The sequence below is a fragment of the Gracilinanus agilis genome, chromosome 2, assembly GCF_016433145.1.
Source record: "Gracilinanus agilis isolate LMUSP501 chromosome 2, AgileGrace, whole genome shotgun sequence".
NCBI lineage: Eukaryota > Metazoa > Chordata > Mammalia > Didelphimorphia > Didelphidae > Gracilinanus > Gracilinanus agilis.
The window spans coordinates 632426143-632438477 of NC_058131.1; the positions used below are offsets into that span (position 1 = coordinate 632426143).

General features: G+C 38.3%; 1 protein-coding gene across 1 annotated transcript in view; it reads left to right on the plus strand.

The window, feature by feature from the left end:
* Positions 1-12335, plus strand: part of GRK5 (G protein-coupled receptor kinase 5) — a 336045-nt gene that overhangs the window by 216911 nt on the left and 106799 nt on the right. Inside the window, exon 3 of the mRNA XM_044665627.1 lies at positions 8216-8328. Coding sequence (XP_044521562.1) covers positions 8216-8328 — 113 coding nt within the window. The remainder of the gene's footprint in view (positions 1-8215; positions 8329-12335) is intronic.

A 12335-nucleotide genomic window follows, 5' to 3' on the forward strand; every position in this document is an offset into this window, starting at 1 on the left:
CATAGATAATCATTGTACAATGTTGTTGTTACTGTGTACCATATTCTTCCAGTTCTGTTTATTTCACTTTGCATCAGTTCCTGCAGGTCTTTCCAGCTTTTTCTGAAATCATCTTGTTTATCATTTCTTCTAGCACAATAGTACTCCACCATCAACATGCACCACAATTTGTTCAGCCATTCCCCAGTGGATGAACATTTCTTCAATTTCCAATTCTTTGCCACCAAAAAAAGAGCTGCTATAACTATTTTTTGTATAATTAGTTCCTTTCCCCTTTTTTATTGTCTCTTTGGGATACAGTCCCAGTAGTGGTATTACCAGATCAAAGGGTATGCATAGTTTTAGAGCCCTTTTGGCATAGCTATGATGGGTTTTAAATGCTAAATAGAAGAGCTTTCTACTTTACCCTAGAGACAATAGGAACTCATAGAAGATTCTTGAGCAAGGGAGTGACATGGCCAGACATGTACTTTAAGAATATCACTTTGGGAAGGCAGAGTCAAGATGTTGGAGTAAAGGCAGAGACTCATCTGAGCTTTCTCAAACCACCCTCCAAACAACTTTAAAATAATGCCTTAAATTCTGGAGTGACAGAGCCAACAAAACACTGAGGTAATATAGTTTTCAAGCCCAAGGTAATTTGGGAGATCAGCAGAAAAGTTTTGTCTCACTGTGGTGATAGTTAGGCCTGAAGAGCAATGCAGTAGCATCCTGGTAAGCCAGCAGCGGGCATTGGAGTTGCCTACATCAGTGGCTGTGGCTTCTGGAGCTCTTGGCTCCAGGTAGTAAGAGGGTTGGACAACTGCTCAAAAGGAGATTACAGGGGACCCTTTGCTGGTATTGGGTATAGGACCTGTTATATTGTTCATGCACATTTTCTGGTTACATCCTTTTGTGGGGGTAGTGCTTGTAGCCCCAAGGGAATGGGGATCTTGATCACAGTTTCAGGGCAGAGAAGAGTGCCTGTGTTCATTCATGGGAGAAGACAGTCTCAGGTCCAAGATAAAAAGGAGCAATGCAACCACAGGAGAGCAGAAATGTGATTTGCAAATCTAGGATCATAAGGAGCAAAAGCATGTGTGGCTACAGGGGAGCAGGGGTCCTGGTCATAGTACTAGGGCAGAGAAGATTATTTGTGGTTGCTCAAAGACAAGAGCACAGGCCAGGAGGGTTGTGACCACACCTCTCTTTAGATGATATCACCTGGAAGAACCGAAAACTTAGACCCTCACAAGTAACCCTGAAAACAGTTGCACAAAAAATCTGAAGCTTGGTATGGAGTATAACCCAACTTTAACATGTTAAAAGTCAAGAAATGGGTTGAAAAAATGAGCAAACAGCAACAATAAAGAATTTGACCACAAAAAGTTACTATAGTGATAGGGAAGCTCAAGACACAAATTCAGAAGAAAGCAACAAAGTCAAATCATCCATAGCCAGATCTTCAAAGAAAACCTGAATTTGTCATAAGCCCAAAAAGAATTCTTGCAAGAGCTCAAAAGGAATTTTAAAAGTTGAAGAAGAGAAATAGTGGAAAATGAGAGTAATGCAAGAAAATTATGAAAAGAGAGTTGATGGTAGAGGAGGTGCAAAAATCCACAGAAAAGAACAATTCCTTAAAAACAGAATTGGTAATTGGAAGCTAATAGACATCAAGAAACAATAAAACAAAATAAAAAGAATGAAGAAACAGAAGAAAACATGAAATATGTCATTGGAAAAGCAATTCGCCTGAAAAAATAGATGAAGGATTGATAATTTAAGAATTATTAAACTTCCTGAAAGCTATACACAAAAAGTGAGCCTAATATCATATTTCAAGACATTAACATGGAAAACTGCTCTGATTTTCTAGAGTCAGAAAGTAAAATAGAAATCGGAAGAATCTCTCCAGCATCTCTTGAAAGAGATCCCCAGATGAAGACTCCCAGGAATATTATAACAAAATTCCAGAGGTTCCAAGTCAGAGAAAATATTGTAAGCATCCAGAAAGAAATAATTCAGATATATTGTGGAGCCACTATCAGGATCACACAAGATTTAGCAGCTTCTACATTAAAAGACTAGAGGGTTTGGAAAGTGATATTTTGGATGGCAAAGGAGCTAAGATTACAACCAAAAATAACCTACCCAGAAAAACTGAGTATAATCCTTCTGGAGGGGAAAGGGATATTTCATTAAATAGAGAACTTTCAACCATTCCTGATTAAAAGACCAGAACTGAATAGAAAATTTGACTTTCAAATACAAGACTTAAGAGAAGTATAAAAAAGCAAAAAGGAAAGAGTAAACATAATGGATTTAAAAAGTTAAATTGTTTACCCTCCTATATGGGAAGATGATACTTGTAATTCATAAGAATGTTAACATTATTAAGGCAGTTAGGAGTATATATAGACAGAGGGCATGGATATGAGTTGACTATAGTGGGATGATTTTTAAAAAAATAAAGCTAAAGGGTAAGAAAAATAGTAGAATGTGGTAAATTATCTCACATAAAAGAAGTTCTAAAGTAAGAGTTTTTATAGTAGAGGGAAAGATGGAGGGAGTAGACAACACTTGCAGTTTACCCTTGTTAGAATTATCTCAAAGACAGAATAACATACACATTCATTTGGTATAGAAATCTATCTTACCCTACAAGGAAATAGTAGAGGAAGGGGATTACTAATAAAAAGGAAAGCAGATTGGAGGCAGTAGTAATCAGAAACAAAACCAACTTTGAAGGAGAGACAGTGAAAGGAGAGATAGAGAGACAGAAACAGAGACAGAAGCTAAGAGACAGAAACAGAAGGAAAATAGGATGGAGGGGAATATACAGTTATGATAACTAAGAATTTGAATGGGATGAACTTACCCACAAGACAGAAGTGGATAGCCTGTGGATTAAAAAATAGAATTCAACAATTTGTTGTTTACAAGAAACACATTTGAGGCAGAGAGACACACATAGAGTAAAGGTAAGGGGTTAGAGCAGAATACATTATTCTTTAGATGAAGTAAAAAAAAAGAAGACAGGGGTAGCAATCATGATCTCGGACAAAGCAAAAGCAAAAATAGACCTAATTAAAAGTGATAAGTTATGAAACTACGTTTTTCAAAAAGGTATCATAGGAAGTGAAATTATATCAATACTAAACATATGTGCCTCAAATGGTATAGCATCTAAATTCTTGAAGGAAAAGTTAAATGATTTACAAGAGGAAATAGACATAGATTAAAACTATACCAATGGGGTACCTTACTTTCCCCTCTTAGAACTAGATAAATTTAATCAAAAAATAAACAAGAAAGAACTTAAAAAGATAAATAGAATTTTAGAAAAATTAGATGTGATAGACCCCTGGAAAAAGTTGAATGGGAATAGAAAGGATACTTTTTTCTCAGTGGTATATCACACCTATACTAAAATTGACTATGTTTTCGGGCATAAAATCTTATAGCAAAATGCAGAAAAGCAAAAATATTAAATGAATCCTTTTCAAATCATCATTCAATAAAAGGCCTTGAAAATAGAGATTAAAAACTAATTGTAAACTAAACCTAATCCCAGTGAGTGAGTGGGTAAAAAGAACAAATCATAGAAATAATAAATAATTTCATTAAAGAGAATGGCAATAAGATAATATGCCAAAATTTATGGGATGCAGCCAAAGTAGTACTTATGGGAAATTTTATATATCTAAATGCTTATATCAATAAAATAAAGAAAAAACAGATCAATGAATTGGGCATGCAACTAAAAAAACTAGAAAAAGAACAAGTTTTTAAATGTTGTCTGCATTCATAGTATGCTGTTATTTTGTTTTATGTGACCAATTAGTAAAGAGTTTTTCCTCAATAAACTCTGTCACTATCTGACAACTAAGATTCCATAGAACCAAGATTTCAGGAAAACAGGGTGCAGTAGGGGGCAGTGAATTCTATGGGATATAGTCTATGCACAAATAGGAAGTAAAATGGCAGTAGGAAGCAACCATATTCAAGAAAATTAAAGCTTCTTGAGGCTTAAGAACTAGTGATCTTTTCATTTACATCTAAGGAGATTGGCTGCGAGCAAACAATCAATTATAGTTTGAGTTCTATTAGAATAAAACTGAATGAATGAAAAAGTATTAAGCCCTTATTAGGTGCAAAACACTTTATTGTGCCAGGAATAAAAACTGTAAAGTAAGACACTCCTATTCTTAAGAAATTCACATTCTTGATCCAAGCATTCTGGAAGGCAATTTGGAATTATGCCCAAAGGGCTTTAAATGACTGCCTTCCCTTTGATCCAGTCATACTCCTGCTGGGTTTATACCCCAAAGAGATAATAAGGAAAAATATGTGTACAAAAATATTTATAGCTGTGCTCTTTGTGGTAGCAAAAAATTGGAAAATGAGGGGATACCCTTTGATTGGGGAACGACTGAACAAATTGTGGTATCTGTTGGTGATGGAATATTACTGTGCTCAAAGGAATAATAAACTGGAGGAATTCCATGTGAACTGGAACGACCTCCAGGAATTGATGCAGAGTGAAAGGAGCAGAACCAGGAGAACATTATACACAGAGACAGATACACTGTGGTACAATAGAATGTAATGGACTTCTCTACTAGCAAAAATGCAATGATCCAGACAATTCTGAGGAACTTATGAAAAAGAATACTATCCACATCCAGAGAAAGAACTGTGGGAGCAGAAACACAGAAGAAAAACATCTCCTTGATCATATGATCTGATGGGGATATGATTGGGGATGTAGACTCTAAATGATCACTTTATTGCAAATATCAATAAAATGGAAATAGGTTTTGATCAATAATACATTTAAAAACTATTTGAATTGCTCATTGGCTACGGGAAAAGGAAGAGAGGAGAGGAGGGAAAGAATATGAATCATGGAACCATGGGAAAAAATTCTAAATCAATTAAATAAATAAATTTATAAAATAAAATAAAATAAAAAGAAATTAACATTCTAATGGAGGAGTCAGAACATACAGAAGGTTTCAGCTCCAAGTCAGATTAGATAAGGTCCTATGATCCTTAGGTGCAACAGCAAAGCAGGCAATAATTCTTCTTTAATGACTTTTCTACTGATAAAAAATCATCTGTTTCTGACACCGAAACCCAAGAACTTTTTCTAGTTCCTCAGTAGCTGTGGCTATAGCACCAGCAGAAGCAGAAAGCCATGTGGTACCTCCTATGACATTTCCCAGTGATTACTTTCCAGGATGGTGATGGCTGGAAGCAGAAATGATAATCTTGGGAGTATCCCTGTTCACAAAGCTCTTGAGTTCTGAATCCACGTGTTCCTCTCACAGGTTATAAAGGAACATGGTAGTGGGAGTGGTTTGATGTGTCAGTCCTGGCTGCCTTCTGTCTCTCCCTCAGGGTGCCTTGCTGCTGCAACTAGGTAGGCTTGCCAGCCTCATGCTCAGGCAGTGTTATACAAGCCATAACTGTACTCCCAAATGACCTATGTATAAATAGGGTTTGGTTAGCTCTATATAGATAATTAAAGAGCTGGACGGAGGCAAAATTTTTAGAAAAATAAAGGACAGATGGAGGACCTTGAATTTCTTGGGTTAGAGTGTCAATATTAATGAGATTTCCTACTTGATCAGGTGAGTCTCTTCTAGCGGGTGTTTATCTATCCTTTTCATACAGATTGGGCACTAATACGCATTTCCAAGGAAGAAACAGCTTTTTTTCAAATCTCAGAGTTTCCTACTTACTTATGGAAAGACCTATCCAAAACAATGCAAAGAATTAGAAGTATATTGTACGTTTAATTACAGCAACATTTTAAAAATGATTTTATACACATGTAAATATTTGGCATGGGTATCAGAAAGGGACATCGAATACATTGTTGATAATTTGACAGTGATACTTGTTTATTGTTCTACTTTTATTGCAAAAATGGTTAATCATAAAATAAAATAAGAAGGATGTTTCCTAAATAAAGGGATAAAGGCCAACATAAATAGTATTAGGTAGTGGAAAGAACACTGAATTTGAATTTAGGCAAACTAGCCTGAGCATCAGCTCTGCTTACTCTGTGACTTTTGGAAATTCACTTTACTTCTCTCTTTTCTGATACCTTATGTAAGCCTTCTCTGTTCTAAGGGTCTTTACACCTCTAATAATCCAAGCTAAGAGCTCAATCAATCAGCTGCCTTTTTTTTAAAACCCTTACCTTCCGTCTTGGAGTCAATACTGAGTATTGGCTCCAAGGCACAAGAGTGGTTAGGGCTAGGCAATGGGGGTCAAGTGACTTGCCCAGGGTCACACAGCTAGGAAGTGTCTGAAGCTAGATTTGAACCTAGGACCTCCCATCTCTCAATCCTGTCTCTCAATCCACTGAGCTACCCAGCTGTCCCCTCAGCTGCCATTTATTAAGTGCCTGCTATGTGGCAGGTACTGTGAGGAGTGCTGGGAATGATGGCAAACAAGAAAAAACTTGAAAAAACAACCTTTGCTCTTAAGGAGCTCATTGAGCAAAAGAACACTCAAACAGTTATGCACAAACTATATGCAGGATCAGTTGCACAGTGTCAGAGGGAAGACATGTAAAATGAAGGAGGAATAACAAAGGCTTCTTGGAGAAGGTGGGATTTTAGCTGAGACTTGAAGAAAGCCAGGGAAGTCAGGAGGCTGCCATAAGGAGGAAGAGCATTCCAGGCAGGGAGCATAGCTAGTGAAATTTCTTATAGTTGGTAAATCAAGGGTCCTATGTGAGGAATAGCAAAGAGGCCAGTGTTACTGGATTACAGAATATATGGAGGGGAGTGATGGGGCTTTCAAAATAGCCATGTCAGTTGATGCCTATGAAAAAAAAGAAATCAGGTTAGAAAGCCTGCAACCACCACTACTGGTATAATGTTTGGTGAAGTCGTTGAAAGGCGTTGGTGAAATCACTGGTCCCAACTTGGTAAGAACAGCTTTGATTGGGTATCTGGACCTTCTGAACATTTAGTTTTATTAACATATTTGGCAAGTCCATTCTGTTGGAAATAGTCAGGACCTGAAAGAAAAATATTTCTGACACCTCCTTCAAAATCCTCTCTTTTTAAATGTCATTTGTGGACATTTTGTTTTGTTGGCATTGCTAACGGGTTTTGCTATACATTATAAAATCCTGTGCATGAAATTAAACGCTATCACTAACTTGTCAGAAGTTGAACTGATTTTTCAATTCTTATTCTGTTTTGCTCTTGCCTCTTTGTACCTGGAATATTGTAATAGATTCCTACAAGATTTTCATTCTATTCCCTTTCTAATCTTTTCTTCACATTTCTACCCAAGTAGTCTTCCTAATATTCCTCTACAATCCAGGTGTTTATCTACTCAAAAACCTTCAGTGGATTCCTGTTGCCCAGCAAATAAAAAAACATCAGGTCCTGAACTTAATAGTCAATGTCTCCCACGTTACTAAGTTACCTTTTAATTCATAACATTTATTTTCACCTACTCTGTATTCCAGTCAAACTGAGCTACTATCTACCATATTTTCATCTGCTCTGGTCCCATCTCTATACGTTGGCTCATGCCATAAGGCATGGCTGGAGCAGATTCCTCTCCCCTTTTCTGCCCATTAGAGTCATCTTATTTTAGGACCCAATTTAGGTGCCACTTTCTCCATGAAGCCTTTCATGATCCTCTTCTCACTGCTCCCCCGCCCCCAACTGAAAAGTCAGCTTTCTCCCTGCTTTTCTTCTAGTGCTCTGCCTGAATCCTTCCCTTACAGTTCTCATACCCTCTCTCGTATGTTAGTTATTTGGTCTGGTGGCACAAGTGCCATTTCCCTCTTATTAAAGTCTCTCTTTGAGAACAAGGTCTATCTCATGTATCTAGTATAGTGCCTCATTCATAGACATTTGATTTCAATTGAATCAAAACATTTTGTGTCACAAAGGGACTCAGCTCTCCTAATACCCAGCCCAATGTTTTTATATTAGTTTGATGACCTTGGGCAAGTCACTTTCTCCATCGTGGGGCTTTATTTCCTCATCTTTGAAATAAACGCATTCAACCAAGTAGCCCTGAAGCCTCTAGCTCTAAATCCTATGCTCCCACGAAATTGTTTCTGTTCCAGTTTATTCTCAGGGAATGGGAGAATGAGGATTGAGTTGGTCATGTTGCTAAGACCTAACTATCTCAAACATAGCCTGATACCAATATCCCCCTTTTCACCATGGATTTCTTTTTTTATTGCCTCTAGACAGAGATTACTGTAGTCTGTGCGACAAGCAGCCAATTGGAAGACTTCTTTTCCGACAGTTCTGTGAAACCCGGCATGAGCTGGAGTGCTGTATTAGGTTCCTTGACTCCGTGGTAAGTCAATGCTGTTGATATTTCCGAGGCTTTTGTTGCTCTTTAGCCCTTGATGATAAACATGTTAAAATAACAACCTAATCCTCTCAGTTCAAAAGGACAAAGAATAAATCATTTTTTGGAAAGAAGTCCTCAGGACTGGCTTAGCTATATTTAGTCTGATGAAAAGGATCTTGGGCTGCTGGTTAAGAAGGCTGAGTACAAGTTCTAGGACCACCAACAAGCTGTGTGAGCATAACAAAGCTACACTCTCATTCTGGGGCTCAGTGGCAGAGTTGGACTAGTCACTAGATGATTTCTGAAGTCCCTTGAGTTCTTGCTTTGGGCAAATTTCATGCTTACCAAGGATTCTTGGGATATTGGGTCTGCCTCATAGAAGCGTAGCATCTCAGAGTTGGAAGGTCCTTCAGAGGCCATCTAAATTGACTTTATATGAAGCAAGAATCCTTTCAACAACATCATCAACCTCTGATCACATTATTATTTATCTAGTGAGCTTCTGCTTGAAGATCTCTAATGGTGAAGAGCTCATTGCTTTCAAAACAGAATATTCAATTGTTTGATAAGTATAATCATTAGGAAGATGTTTCCTTGTGTCTAATTGAAATTAATCATAACAATAATAGCCACCCTTTGCACAGTGCTTTAAGTTTTTTAAATGCTATACAAATTTACAAATATCTCATTTGATCAGTACAATAGCCTCACAATTGAAGTAAATCCAATTACACCCATTTGCAGATGAAGAAACTGAGCCTGTGAAAGACTAAGTGATTGTTCCATGGTTACACAGCTAGTAAGTTTCTGAGAAGGGATTAGAATTCAAATCTTCCTGACTCCAGGTCCAGCATTCTATCTACGGGACCACCAAACTAAATCCTGTTTTTCCTCTTTACTCCTAATGCGCCTTTCTGGGGGCCAAACAGAATAATGTAATCCTTCTTCTATAAATGTTTGACGTCAGCTACCATTAACTCCTGAATTTTTTTTCTCCAGGCTAAACATCTCCATTTTTCTTTTACTGCTTCTTGGGAGACACAATCCCCATCACCCTCATCTGGATTCATTCAGAGCTTGTCAATAGCTACCCTAAAATTTATTTTCAGAATGGAACACAATGTTCCAGATGTGGTCTGAGAGAGAAAAGAAAGGTGGAGCTGTTGCCCGTCTCATTTGTGAACATGGTATAAGCTACTTATACAGATGAGGTCCCTGGGGAATCTTCCCATTGAGTTTACCTAAGTTTGCTATCCTATTCAGTTTACCAAAGTCCAATTTAAAGCCCTTTTTTCAAATGAAAAGCACCTCTCCTTCCCCTTCTACCCACCTTCCAGAAGGCAGGAACTTATAAAAATCAGCAGCGGGATGCAGCTAGCGATCTGACTGATTGCTTGCTTACTGGTTCCATTTAAGCAAGACAGGCTACTGATTGAGAAATGCTGTTTGAAATATCTGCAAGGTGAAATGAATTGGAAAATTCCTCATTGAGAACACTGGGATTCTGCCCTCAGTTTACATGATGAGTAAAATTGTGTATCTTCATTTGAATTTGCCCACTTTGGATATGGAGTCCTTATCTCTATGTTCCTAATGGAGTCTAGACCAGTGATGGGCTAGGTCCGGCCCCCTGAAATGTTCCTTCTGGCTGTGCAACATTATTCCTAATCTGATGAATACAATGAGTAGGATACAATACAATGAAACTTGGAAAGAGTTGCCTTAGAAACAGACTGACAGATGAACATTTCCTTTCCTTTGGCCCCCTCTTTAAAAAGTTTGCCCATCACTTGTCTAGATTGTCCTTTTGAGTAGAGCAGGAAAGAATTAGAGGACCAGGTTAACCTTTTTAGATTACTTTGACCATGGCTGTTGCTACTGTGTGTTTCTGTTTGAGAGGTATGCCCCTACAGGTACTCTGGAAGCTAGGCTGCAGAGTGGTTAGAGTGCTAGACTAGAGTCAAGAAGTCCTGAGTTCAAATCTAGCCACAAGCACTCACTATTTAACCTCAAGCAAGACACTTAACCTCTTTCTGTCTCTGTTTCCTTGACTGTTAAATGGAGATAATAATGGCGCATAGCACCAACATCCCATAGTTGTTGCAAGAATCAAAGGAGACAACATCTGTAAAACACGTAGCACAGAGTTTGGCACACAGTAGGCACTTAGTAACCCTTCCCTCACCCTTCCTCTGTTCTGAAAGCAAGATAGTCTAAAGGAGACAGTAGCCAGTAGAGACAGGTCTGTGTGCTGATCCCACTCAGGTCACAGGTTACAGATATGAGGGAAAAGGCAGTTTCAAAATCCTCTTTGATTGGAAGGGTAATTCATTCCTCTTTTTTATGGTGGTCAGAGAAAGAAAAGTCCACTTAACTGCCTTTGGTTGGATCAGAGAAAAGAAATTCCATATTTTACTTTTTCAGTCCTCTTTTATAAGAAGAGGAGCAGCTTAGAGATCCATGGAGGGTGTATCCAGATGAGAGTAGTAAGGATAGGAAATAAGCTTGTGGAATTTTCCAATGACTTGCTTTATTCAACATACTGAGAAAATTTATGAGGTTAAAAAAATCTAATGATGCCCATTTTCATTTGTCCTACAAACCAACTCTTTCTTTGGTACTACACCCACAAATTGGTTGGGGGAGACATGAGGGTGGGCTGGGGCTTGTTTTTCATTATGAACCTATTAAGTAATTTTTACACATGCAAGGTACTGAATGAAAAGGTGACTTGAGTTAAGGTCAACTCTGTCCTTTTGGCATTTCGCATCCTAGCCCCTGTCAATTACTGGCGCTTTTTCTTGTCCTCCTTGTCTGTACCTTACGTCAGATGACTGTCCATTACAACGCCTCTTTTGCGCATGAAGAATTTATTGAGTTTCCCAGTGCTGGTACAATTTCTCATGTGAAGAATTCTTTTTTCCAATGAGAAATAAGAAGTGAATGGGTGGGGGGAAAGGGTCTCCCCAGCATGGGCAGATGCCAGAAGTCTTCCTGGCAGGACAAGCATAATTCACACAGTCACCACCTCCCCATGAAACTTCCACCAAGTCTGCCTTTTTAAAAAGAAGCTATCCTCTTTGGATTCTGACGTAGCCTCTGGTAAGGGAAACTTTCCTTGGCTGCCTTAATGACTGCATTTCTCCAGTCAAGTAGAGTACTGTGGTTTTGTTTTTAAAAGGAGGGCCTGGGTAATTTTATGGCTGCTCATACTGTTTCTAAGTCATTAAGCAGGCTGCTTGAGTAATCAGATCATAATAAACATCAGGAAAATGAGGGAATCTATGAAGACACATTCATTGCTTTCCCGCATTGGCGCAAGGTGCTACACAGTATGTTACTTTGGAACAACAGTAAGGTAGGGACAGATAAAAAATGGCCTACTGAGTTTTCCTTTATGTGATAACAGAGGGGCTGCATGGCACTATATTTCCATTTGGTACATGGGTACCAGAGGCAAAGATAAGAGAAACTCCAAATGGATATGCTGTTACCAACTTCTCTTTGGCGGTTCTGTTGGGAATTCCAAAGTCTAATAGAGAATCTCTGAGATGAATGTGGGCCCTGACAGGGAACCCAGGACCATACATAGCCTTCCTTGATTTATGCCCCTCAAGTTTGGGACACAAGACACATGGTCATCTCCTTAATGATAGGTACCTCTCTGGGTAGAAAATCACTTTATAACCAGCTCCTGGTTAGATTCCATGATGTCATAGCCATAGGATTATCTGTTCATTCATTTTCTTGAAATGTTCTTATATTACTCAAAATCAGCAGGCCATTGACCTGAGCATGGGCATGGCTTGTTTAGAGCAACATTTTCATTATAGCAGAAATACTAACTTTTCTCTGCACATTTGACAAACATATCCAGTTTGTCTTTACTGAACTGTCACTATTTTATTTCATTCTCAGCTCTTTCTTGGAAAGGAGAGAAAGGGCTAGAACTCATGAATGTGTAGAATGTGTAGAGGTCACATTAAACCTACACTGGGACTACTGGGATG